We start from the raw sequence: 11,649 nt of genomic DNA, 5'->3' as shown, positions 1-11,649 counted from the left end.
GAGTAGGTAAATAAACTTATACCTGACTAACAAAGTTCTTTTTAAAAAATTAATCACATGAAAAAAAACAAAAACAATTATAGATTTATTAATGAGATTCTCGATTAGTTTTTCAGATCCACGCAAACAATAACAGCTGTATCACACGTTTTGGTATATATATATGATGCATTAATTATTTTTGCTTACTCGTTTATTTGCTTTTTCTAATAACATGTCACTTAACTTTTCATATATATATATATAGTACTAGTAGTACTTTTTATTTTCAGTTATTTTCGGTTAATTTATTTTAGGTATAAAACGAACCGGGTTATTATATCCAACCCAAAAGCCCACTAACATCTCCACACACTGTAACTGTCAGTAAGTAGCATTATTGTTGTTTAACTCTTCCAATCAGGACTTTTCACTTTAAAACTTCCCCAAATTTGTAAAAACTTCACCACAAAGAAACGAATTTGTACCCAAAAAATGGAACACCTTGCGAACTCTTTTGCGGTGTTGGAACTTGACGCTGATGATAGCGACATTCAACCTCTTTCTCTTCCTTCCGGTAATAATCTCATGCTTATTTATTCAATTTGCATTTTTTTTTTAAATTTGTTGTTTTGAATTGTTTCGTCATGCACGGTGCTTGAGTTTTTGTTAGGGTTTTGAAATTTTTGGTTGTGTAGAAAAATTGTTGTTTTCGAGTAGAATTGATTATGCTTTCCTGAATCGATTTTTGGTGCAGGTAGTAATGGAAAGAAAGCTAACGGCAAATCTTTACAAGTGAAAAATGAGAAACAAATTCCAGCGGCTTATTTGTCTGAATACAGGTTACCTCTTGTTTGGATTGACTTGGAAATGACCGGTAAGAATGTAGAATGTGTTGTTTCGAGAGCGACAAAACTCTCGATTAGTACATTGAACATTCTTGCTTAACCTTTTGTGTGTTTTTGCAGGTTTAAATATTGAAGTGGATAGAATACTGGAGATTGCTTGTATAATTACAGATGGAAATTTAACCAAATCGGTGGAGGTATATAGTTACTTGATGTTACAATATGCATTGCTAGCTGTTTTTTATTTAGATGATTGTTTTCTTGCATCAATGCATTTTGAATGAGATTCTACATTTTTTGTCTCTAGCTCATAACTTCCCCGTTTCTAGACTTATTTCCTCTATTTCTCTATGGGGAAAAACTCGCTTATTTCATTACCCGCCTTGCCTGACATTTAGGTACTTGTAAGCTAAAAGTTGTTACCAAGTACTTGTAGAGTTTAAAACACCAAATGATTCTTCAATATGTTGTACTGGTTACAATTTGATTTGCTACAAGTTAAAATGCTTGAATGTTGCTGTTAAGATGATAGAACTATTCTCAATCCACCCCTTGAAAATTCAGGGGTTTACCGGAAGGACAGAAAATACACTGGAAGGATCGTTCCGGTAGTGTATTTTTGCAGATTTAAGCATACATGGAGATGTATTTTGGCACAAAATTGATGTTCATGGCTTCTAGGTTTGAAAGTTATTAAGAAAGCTTCTGAAAAATTGATATGCAGAAATTAATTTTTAACTTTTACAAGAAGTTTATTTAAAATACTCTAAGTTAATGTACTTTTCTTGTAATATTTTTATTTTGTAAGTGCTTGAAAAGTTAATCAGCAAAGGCCCTAAGTATAAAATATAATCGACAAAGACTTGACTCTTGAGTATAAAATATGCGTTTTTTTAAAATGAGTTTATAAATTGTTAATCTTATGAGGTTTTAACTAGTGATCTTAGCCTCTTCCCTTCTTTAAAGGAGGAGGGAAGTGTTATTAGATCAAATGTTTTAAAACAGAATACCTTGGCACTAAACGGAAGTGTTAATTGCAGTTGATTACATATCTGTATCTATTGTTTAAGTCAAAAACTGATTTAGTATGGATGTTCACATTGGAGTGTATGAAAGAAATTATCCACTGTTTTAGGGTCCTGATTTGGTCATACATCAAACTAAGGAGTGCCTTGACAAGATGGGAGAATGGTGTCAAAGTCATCATGCAGCTAGTGGTAAGCGGTACATGTTATACTTTGATACTTGACTTCTTCTTGAAAGAAAATATCTAAAAATAATTAACATGAAATTTTTTTATGCTGATGTTATTCACTAGTTGATTCGTTGGTTCTCCTGTACATTTTTAAATTGGTTTTTGAATGGTATTGATTAATGATTTTTAATGAATTTAGGGTTAACAAAAATGGTGCTTGAAAGTACAATTAGTGAAAGAGAAGCTGAAAAACAGGTCCGTAGTTACTATACCCTGTGATTGTGACAAGATCTCTTTCGTGGGAACTTACATTCTATCATGCTAAATAGGACTAATATTATCATATATTTTCATTAGATTTTAAAATATTGTTTTATTTTTCATATTGTAAGAATGAGAAAGATACAATGGTTAAACTTGTCTTTTTAGGATTGAATAATTCTACATCTCTGCATATAGTCGAGAATTGAATTTTCATTTTCCTTCATAAAGTTCACAGAATATGGGCGGGGGACTTGGTCCACAATATGAAGCTTTTGGCAGCTATTAGACATTATTAGTCTTATTTTTTCTATCACTGAATCTGTTATCTTTATTCTAATGATTCATTAAGCCGGCATGATTATTTTCTTATGAGATTATCGCCCGGATACCTTTTTCCTGTATATCACCCCTCGTTCAATATGGCAACTGATTAAGTTTCTACTTTGCAGATTATTGAATTCGTTAAGAGACATATTGGTGGTACATACGCACCTCTTTTAGCAGGAAATTCAATATATGTTGATTTTCAATATCTTAAGGTATTGTGGCAGCCATAGTAAAGTAGTTACTAGTGTTTATAGGGCCTGTTTACTGCTGAAGCCTAGATTCATTTTTTGATATGGTCATCTGTGAATTCTAGGTCTCATCAAATTTAGTTTTTATTTTTGAATCACATCATGTTAGAATACTACATAACTGGGTAAATGAGCCAACCTCATACATCAAGCTTCCCATGTCATGGTAATTTTGTCAATCAAAAAGCACATCATAACATTATGAAGATGGACATCATGTAAAAGATCAGGTTAAGACACTGCGTGTAAACTTCTGTCATCTGAAATTCTGAGTACAAAATCTGCATATCTAAATATAGATTTTTGTAATAAAAAAAATGGGGAAGAAGGAAATTACTATTAATAAAAGTGACATCAATGATTGATGTCCATTTTACAACAGTTTCCAAGAGTTTTGAATTTCGTCCCTTGAGATTACGTGGCCAAACTCGGCCAAACTCTTACACCACTGAACTAACACTTCATGGATAAAATTGGTGGAAGCAACCGCAGGAATTTCCTTTCTCTATTTGTCATGTCCTAATCAAGCCTACATATTGCTATTCTTATTTGCAACTATGTATCCTATTATTCTTGCATTATATTGTTTCATTACCTGTCTTGACCGGTTCAGTTTTGCAGAAATACATGCCAGAATTGGCAGGGATCTTCTCTCATGTGGTTGTTGATGTTAGTAGTATTTCAGCTCTTTGCATTCGCTGGTATCCTAAAGGTGAGAAATTATATTGTTACTCATAAGTCATAAGAGGTTTAATATTTGTTGTAGAGCTAAAATCCAAAAAAATTTAAATCCAAAAAAATTAATAAATCATTCCACACTTATGTTGATTTGAGGGAAAGGCCTTGGGCTGTAAGTGCTATGACTTTAAATGAATAAATTTGTAGATGACCTAATGACGCTTAGAAACTTGCATGGTAACTAAAGAAGATAGCTAATTGATATTTTGATGCTTCACCGGTTACCTCTTTTACTTTATTTGACTGGGATATAGAGGCCTTCTGGTTATTTGGTCCTTGTTTATATTTGATTCTTTTTAGCATGAAATATATATTTGGTCCTTGTAAAATTTAATAGTATCCTATTCACAAAAAATCATTTAAAGTGTACCGACGTAAAGGGTTATAATTTGTGCAGATCAGAAGAGAGCACCTTCAAAAGAAAAAAGGCACAGAGCCCTGGATGATATTAGAGAAAGCATTGAGGAACTTAGATACTACAAGGAAAACATTTTCAAGCCAAAGATCAAGAAATGATGGGATTGCTAACGAATTGTGAAATTTGATGGAAGGTTTCCAAGTCAAGTGTAAACCTCACTGTTATGACAAAGTGTATGCGCCAATCAAATAGGTCTTGATTTTGGATAGTGTATTTTTTGGCAGTTGTAGAAACTCATTCTCAATTATATTGAGAACCCTGACATGCAAGTTTCAACTTATGTAAATCCATTCAAGGCGAAACCATGTGCTACTATTGTCGATAACATACCTGAAAAATGTTTTGCTTGTGTAAAATGCAATGTTCTTTAAATTATACCAGAACTTCCAATCACATGTTGATTTGTTTTTGTTGCTAAGAGGCTTTTCACCGTTGAACAGTTCAACCTTAGCCAAACCAATTATAGTTAAATGTATATTTTAATGATTAGGTTACATTCTCAGTTAAAAAAATATATGTTATACTTTAAATTTATATATAAATGATTTGAAAGATAAAGAACTTTCAGTTTCTTTTAATTTAAGAACATTCTACAGTATAATAAAGTATTGAAAAATTGCCTAAGAAAAGTATTGAAAACTTTCTATGACATCAAACTGCACTGTTCTATGGGAATTAAACTGATCATGGTCATCAACTAATACATTGCTACAATGGTGATTTCATTCAACTCAAATCACCAATGAAACACAGAAACTCAAAGCCTTTAGACTGTGACTTCATTCTTCTCAAACTCTAGCGGTAAGAATTGACACTGCTACACAGTTGAAGCCAAGAACTTAAGCAGAAACCCAAAAAAGTCAAATTCTCCTGTCACCGACACGCCTGCATTCATCAACACCACAAAAGACAACTTTTATCAGTTTAAACTACTATTTCTCCTTCAATGTTGCGGCAGATGAAAAATATGGTTCACAATATTGTTACCTGTGTTATATGTTACTTCACTTTGAATTTGACTTCACAATAACCTGCTGAGATTCTTGATAAGTACTTTCAAACTCTTTTTGGTACTTTCATCGCCAGTAAAACCTAACATATCAGAGGTGATATTCTGCAGAAATACAACCAAAAGGGAAAGAAAAAAAAACATGAGAAATTTTTCATAATAATTAGATTTAACCATTTTCAAAACTAGAGTCGTACCTCGATGTTCTTTAAGGTATATATAAGTGTGTGTACGGACTTCTGAATCAGTTCAGTGTTCTCAGGGGTCATAATAGATGAATGCACCCTTCTGCATACATAAATGATTGATTTCTATTAGTTGAATTGGTTAACGCGTTTGATTTTGTGATGACAAAAGTTGATTTTGAATGAACTTATTTGTAAAATTGAATTAGGCAACTGACCTCAAATCATTAGAAGCTTGGGTAAGGCTTTGGGTCAAACTTTCAACTTCCTTCAACAGGCCGCTATCACGGATTTCAGCCAACAAAGGTTGAACATCTAGAGCCATGGCTTTCATCTGAGGCATTACTACACCAAAACGAAAATATAGGCATGAGAATGCATCATTTATCCATTTTCTATTGGCATGGAACTTATCTGAATCAACAATATGCCAATCGAGAATAATTTTCACATGCTAAACACACGAGTAAAATAACATCATACCTGCGTAAGAAGTGGTCTCGCTTCTTCCATAACAGAAAACACACGTTCAGCCAACGCGTAACTGTTGACAACACCAATTCCCTCAACATCTCGTCCAAGACGGGTGTATATTCCCACCATTTCGTCCAAACTTACTCCTTGGTGACCCTTGATCTTTTCTCTATGACACACAATGAGACCTTCTTTAGCACACTCTTCATGAAGAGGACCAACCGAAGGTGTTGGAATTGGATCACGAGGATTGATGTCAATTTTAGTTTCCATCAGAAGACCTGACTGGTTTACCTCAACAAATGAGTTCCTTGGTATAATTGTTTTATCATCTTCTATCTGCAAATTGAAAACTTATGTTCAATACAATCGAAAAGCTAAAACAATGAATGTCACACCAAAGCAAGAAACAGATCCACACTAGAGATTCGTATCGATTGGTTCAATTTAGTATCGAATCGAGATACGAGATACGATTTGCACAAATAGTAAGATACTAATGACCATGTATTAGAGTCATTAATTAGATTATGGTACCGAAACAAACCTCAACAACCGCTTCAATACTTTTCAAGGAAGGATTCACGCGAGTGACATTGCCTACAGTGACCCCTCTGATTCTCACAGGCGTTCCGGTACTTATACCAGAAGCCTGAGCAAACTCGAAAACAGCTGTATACTTCCTGAATTTAGAATTTATTTGAAACGCCCTTAACCAAGCCATACTAAGCACAAATAGTATTGTACCAGACACCAAAAACAGTCCAACACCACCTTCCCAAACGCTCTTGCGACCAAACCCGAAATCACTTAACGGACACAGCGTTTGCTTCCAAATACGTCGAGGAATGTCAAACACAACTGCAAGTGGATTCTTTGCTTCTGAATTATACGACTGTTTGACATTACCTCCATCACCAGATGTAGCTCTAATCTTGCTGATTTTCTTCCGATTTTGAAACGACAAAGGCACGAACTTCAGTGAGTTGCCTGGTAGAGAAATCATCATACATGAAGAAACAGAAGTTGGCAATGATGTGACATGGATTGTAGGGTTCCCAACCATCTTGAAATCAACCTCCTTACTCAGAAAGAGGTCTTGATCTGCAGTAATCAAAATCAGAAATCAAAATCATATAAATCTTAATCATGAATCAATTCATATAACTGAAAAAGGATAAAAATAAACCCCCAAAAAACCAACACGAACAAATAATTGAATTCCAACTATTCTAATAACACAAGTAAATAAACACAAACCCTTAAGATTCAAGTTATAGTAGAAATGAAAAAGGTAGCATTTTGAGAATAAAACAATATTGGGTTTGATTAACTATCAAACTAAAATAGGGTTACATGCGAATGCGTTGCGATTCCAGAAAATTGAAGAACCAACAACAACAAAAAAAGAAATTGATGAAGGATAGTGGGAGTGCAGAGAAATTGGAGTTTAGAAAACAGTGGGGATTGGTGTGGAAGATACATACTTTGGTTAAAGGAAGAGAGAACCCTAAGCAGTGTGAATCATAGGCATCGTCGAAAAGAAGAGACAAGTCAAAAATAAGAGTATCTGTAGTCGCTCGAGTGGGTTTGTGATTCTCACCGAAAATTTACTGATTTGTTTGGATTGGAAAACAAATCAGAAGGAGGCGTGAAAAGACTTCTCTTTTATGAATAAATTTTTGCCATTTAGATTCATTCAATAAATTATATATTTAAATTATATATTTCTTCCATTTCACAATTATAACTCAGTTGATTATTTTATATATATCAAAAAAATGAAAAAGATAATTATATTTTTATTAAAATACTTTTTATCAAATATCGTAAATGATGAAAGTAATGTTAATTAGATGGTAAAATTGGAAAATATGTATTGGAAATTAAAATATGTCATTTATTTGAGATATTTTTTATTTCAAATTAATCACTCATTACGAGGAACGGAGGGAGTATTGATCAGATATATCACTTATTCAATAAATTTAAAACTTAAAATTTGTTTATAAAAGAGAATTGTGAGATTAATATAGTTTTTCGTTGACTCTCACAAAGAAGAAATTTTTGTAAAGACAAAATAATATATTAATAAAAGGTGAAATCACTCGATTATAAATATAAGTAAGATAACCATAACAAGTGTAGGGGACTATTGAAAAAATAAATAAAATACAAAAAAAAAAGACAAATAATAAACAAACTCAACCAATATAGCTACCTAAGGGACCCTACACATAAATGGTCAAACAACTAGAAGTCAGTCTCGTTGAAAATAAGTTAGATCCCAAACCGACAAATCCACTATCAATAGATCATATCCCATTAAGAGACCATCAAAATCAAAAGTCAATACCTATTTCAGAACCAAGACAAACACTTTATCCATTATTGGTGCAGATGATAAGGTTTTAAAGGCATTCATCGAAGCTGCAAGAGTTTACCTCTAGCCTTTCTAAAAACCATATCCAAGACAAAGTTTTTGTGACTTCCTTAAAGATGACATCATTGCATGCCTTTCAAATGGACTAGACTACAACGTGTCAAATCATAACATAACCACACCTATACATAATCACACCCCATAAAGAAATAAACTACTCAAAATAAACCCTAGGGTCATTAGGAATAACTACCCACCATCCCAACCACTAGAAGATCCTATATCACACAGGCAACAAGGCTAGCTCACAAGTTTTAAAAAAGTGGGAAACTTACTCTGCCAAATCACTACATAAGGGATACGAGATCCCACTAGGATTATAAATAACCCTCTTTTAGACAAGTTCTCTCTAAACGAGAGTATGTCTCACAAAAATTGTTAGGAGAATACCAAGATCTTAAAAAGTGCCCAACTTTTTCACATAAAAGGGAGAATTTGACTCTTTGCTGGAAGAGAAGTCGAAGAAGAGGTAGAACCAACCCCTAAAGCTTGGTAAGTAGAGGTCATTGCAAAAATATTGTATCTATTATACTTCCAAATCCACTTATCTTTATCTAAGGAAATAGTGATATCTCGAAGCATAAATATAAGCTCTTCAAACACATGTAGTTGTTTAAGAAAAAAAGATCTCCATCACCTAAGATTACAAATCAAAACCCCATTAACCACCAAATCAATCTCTCCCACCATCCCATCAGAGTGAATAAAATAAGTTTGTTATCTTATTAACCTTATCTACCACCTGTTAACTCATATTTTTGACGCCCATCCAGAATTACCAAAATTGGAAAATATGCACAACTGGTTTCGACCAAGAAGTAGTATTCGACCAGCTGGAAGTGAGTCGACTTGGCTAGGTGGATAAAGATCAAGCTTATGGCTGAGACTTCAGAGCGTTTCTTTAGAGAAGCGGTTGAAAACGGTTTTCGATCAAAGATTCAAAATTCAAATAAAGGAGGGAATTTCCCCTTCGTCAGAAACCGTAAGAGCACACGTGGAGCATGGTGAATGAATGCGCGCATGCAAGGCGCCATGTGTCTTGACGTGATTGAAGAACCATCAAAGCGGTTATTTCGATCCAATATAAATATAGGGTCTTAGTGTTAGAAAACTGTGTGTCAAATTATGTACAAAATCTGTAAATTTACTAAGTATTCGTGTGAAGAAGAATTGTAAAGCACAGATGTATGTTGTCTACACCATTGTTAGTTATTTCAAAGCAATATAAATTTGTCTTTACTTTTTTTTTCTAGAAATATACTTCCTCACTTCTTCTTTTCAAACACATTCCGTTTACTTTGTCATTTGCAGTTTTAAGATTTCTTCGTTCTTTCCCTGCATTCAACACTTACTTTACAATCTTAAGATTCTTGTACTTGCGACATTTACTTTGTCATTTTTAAATCCTTTATGATTTCTGTTGTTTACTTCACTCTTTTTTATTAGTTTCAAACTCTGATTTAAAATCTCTTTCATTCAACTCACCATTTGTTCTTAGTTTTCTTTTAAACTCTGATTTGACTCTTAGTCTTGATTATTCGTTACTACCACATTTTTAAAAACACTTAACACATGTCCTAGGATCAATCTGATCGATCATGCGAGTAACCAAATTTAGAAATTTGGAAGATCAGCGGTTGTTTACCAATTTTCTAGGTAAACAAATTGGCACGCCCAGTGGGACCCGTGCTAACGTTACGTATTGTGTGTAGTTCTGGTTGTTAAGTTTTTTTTTTTTTGGGGGGGGGGGGGGATTCGTTGTATGCTTTTAGAAGTGGTAAAATAGCCATAAACAGCGAACGACGAACAAAGAGAGAATCCCATACGAGGATGGAGAATGTGAATCCGCCAGACACTAAAAACTCTCAAAATCCATCAACTAGTAACATAACGCCCCCTTCTTCTTTGATAGGGGCAAACACGGCCACATCGCATGCGTCAGAAGTAGTTTCGTCTATGGTGAGTTCGATGCCTACGCATTCGATCTCCCATACTTAACCAATTTTAACCTACATTGGGCCTAGGGGACCTCTTCACACTCCTTCACCAATTAGAGATATTCCAAATAGGTCGTTGGTACCCCCTAGTTTCTCAATACCATTTAGTAGTCAAGAGCAGTCGTATGGAATGCCAACTTCGGTGATGGCTAATCTACAGAACGCGAGTTATACTTTTTCGGAACCGGTGGTCAACATAAATTCACCAGTGCAAGGGTCCGGGATAAACATGGGTCGAACCAACCAATCTTTAGGTTTGAGACACCCAACACAACTACCTACTCTTACTAATAATTCTGCGGCGGCATGGAGGCAACAGATGGACGAAAGCAATCATGAAATGGTCCAAATGTTAACTCAGACTTTGACCACTGTGCTAAATCCTCTGATTCAGAATACGACTCAGTCGGATCAACATATGACAACACAAGTGGCTCGAATGTTTGAGTTTCTTGGTATACCTCAGCACCAACGTCCTCTTCCTAGGGATTGGGTAAGAGAGAATCAAAAGGCCACATTTGAGGAAGACCTCACCATTAACCAGATCCCACAAAACCAAGGGGGAGTAGTACTACCCCCTAGGATCGAACCACATGTACCCAGGGAACCGAGGGTGTTAATGGTGAATAGAAATCAAAATGCTGATGATATCATACGTCAAGTTCGACATGACGATATGGCAGCAGATAATAACCTAGCAGCTATAGTCGAAAGAATTATGGTTCGAAATAGGGTAAATTTTGGCCTTAGAAGACCAAACTATACGCCGCCTTTAGCAGAGTATATCTTACAAGCGGAAGCACCCCTCAGGACCAAAATCCCCAAATTCACCAAGTTTATTGGGGATACTACTGAGTTTACTGTTGAACACGTGGCGAGATATTTAATCGAGGGTGGAGATATGTCAAATAACGAGAGCCTTAGGATGAAATTTTTTCCAAGTTCTCTTACGAAGAATGCTTTCACATGGTTCACAACCTTGCCCCAAAATTCGATCCACACATGGAACTAACTGGAAAGAATGTTCCATGAGCAGTTCTACATGGGGCAAACGAAGATAAGTTTGAAAGGGTTGGCTAGTGTCAGACGAAAGTTCATTGAGCCAATTGATGATTATCTGAACAGATTTCGACTACTCAAAGCCATGTGTTTTACGCAAATACCAGAGCATGAACTGGTCGAAATGGCCGTTGGGGGCCTTGACTATTCGATTAGAAAGAAATTAGATACTCAATACCTAAGGGATATGGCCCAATTGGCTGATAGAGTTCGACAGGTAGAACGTTTAAAGGAAGAAAAGGCTAGGGCGAACAAAGGTAAAAGGTAGCCTATGTCGATTTCAGGAATGATGACGAAGGTTCATGTCATGAAGTTTCAGACTTCGACGACAATGAGATCGACCTTGCTGAATTGACACAAGGGCCACCATATGCGTGCAAAGTTTTAACCCCTTCGAACGGAAAAAATCCCGTCAAACCTGAAAAGAATGACAATTTTCCTAAGAAAACATATATGTTCGACGTT

At 34.9% G+C, this 11,649-nt stretch overlaps 3 protein-coding genes across 4 annotated transcripts; 2 read left to right on the top strand and 1 right to left on the bottom strand.

Moving 5' to 3' along the window:
- The first annotated feature begins 270 nt into the window (after positions 1-270).
- LOC127117898 (oligoribonuclease) lies at positions 271-4,410 on the top strand. Its single transcript, XM_051048026.1, has 8 exons — positions 271-556; positions 737-856; positions 948-1,024; positions 1,963-2,044; positions 2,222-2,277; positions 2,736-2,825; positions 3,483-3,573; positions 3,997-4,410. Exons 1-8 carry the CDS (start codon positions 475-477, stop codon positions 4,113-4,115), a joined length of 717 nt encoding a protein of 238 aa, XP_050903983.1. The 5' UTR covers positions 271-474; the 3' UTR covers positions 4,116-4,410.
- Positions 4,411-4,562: 152 nt separating this feature from the next.
- Positions 4,563-7,356, bottom strand: LOC127117897 (protein TRIGALACTOSYLDIACYLGLYCEROL 2, chloroplastic). 2 transcript variants are annotated; one of them, XM_051048023.1, is made up of 7 exons: positions 7,173-7,356; positions 6,233-6,789; positions 5,695-6,024; positions 5,430-5,545; positions 5,224-5,314; positions 5,005-5,131; positions 4,563-4,902 (listed from the first exon to the last, which is right to left on the bottom strand). In XM_051048023.1, exons 2-6 carry the CDS (start codon positions 6,749-6,751, stop codon positions 5,039-5,041), a joined length of 1,149 nt encoding a protein of 382 aa, XP_050903980.1. In that variant the 5' UTR covers positions 6,752-6,789; positions 7,173-7,356; the 3' UTR covers positions 4,563-4,902; positions 5,005-5,038. The 2 variants fall into 2 exon arrangements, with proteins under 2 accessions (XP_050903980.1, XP_050903982.1); XM_051048025.1 differs by having other exon boundaries at positions 7,042-7,174.
- A 2,914-nt stretch (positions 7,357-10,270) lies between these two features.
- On the top strand, positions 10,271-11,137 carry LOC127121810 (uncharacterized). The gene has a single exon (XM_051052244.1). The coding sequence runs from the start codon at positions 10,271-10,273 to the stop codon at positions 11,135-11,137; it is 867 nt and encodes a 288-aa protein (XP_050908201.1).
- The last annotated feature ends 512 nt before the right edge of the window (positions 11,138-11,649 follow it).

The sequence above is a fragment of the Lathyrus oleraceus genome, chromosome 2, assembly GCF_024323335.1.
Source record: "Lathyrus oleraceus cultivar Zhongwan6 chromosome 2, CAAS_Psat_ZW6_1.0, whole genome shotgun sequence".
NCBI lineage: Eukaryota > Viridiplantae > Streptophyta > Magnoliopsida > Fabales > Fabaceae > Lathyrus > Lathyrus oleraceus.
The sequence above is the reverse complement of the archived record's forward strand: the minus strand, read 5'-3'. Positions and strand labels throughout refer to the sequence as shown.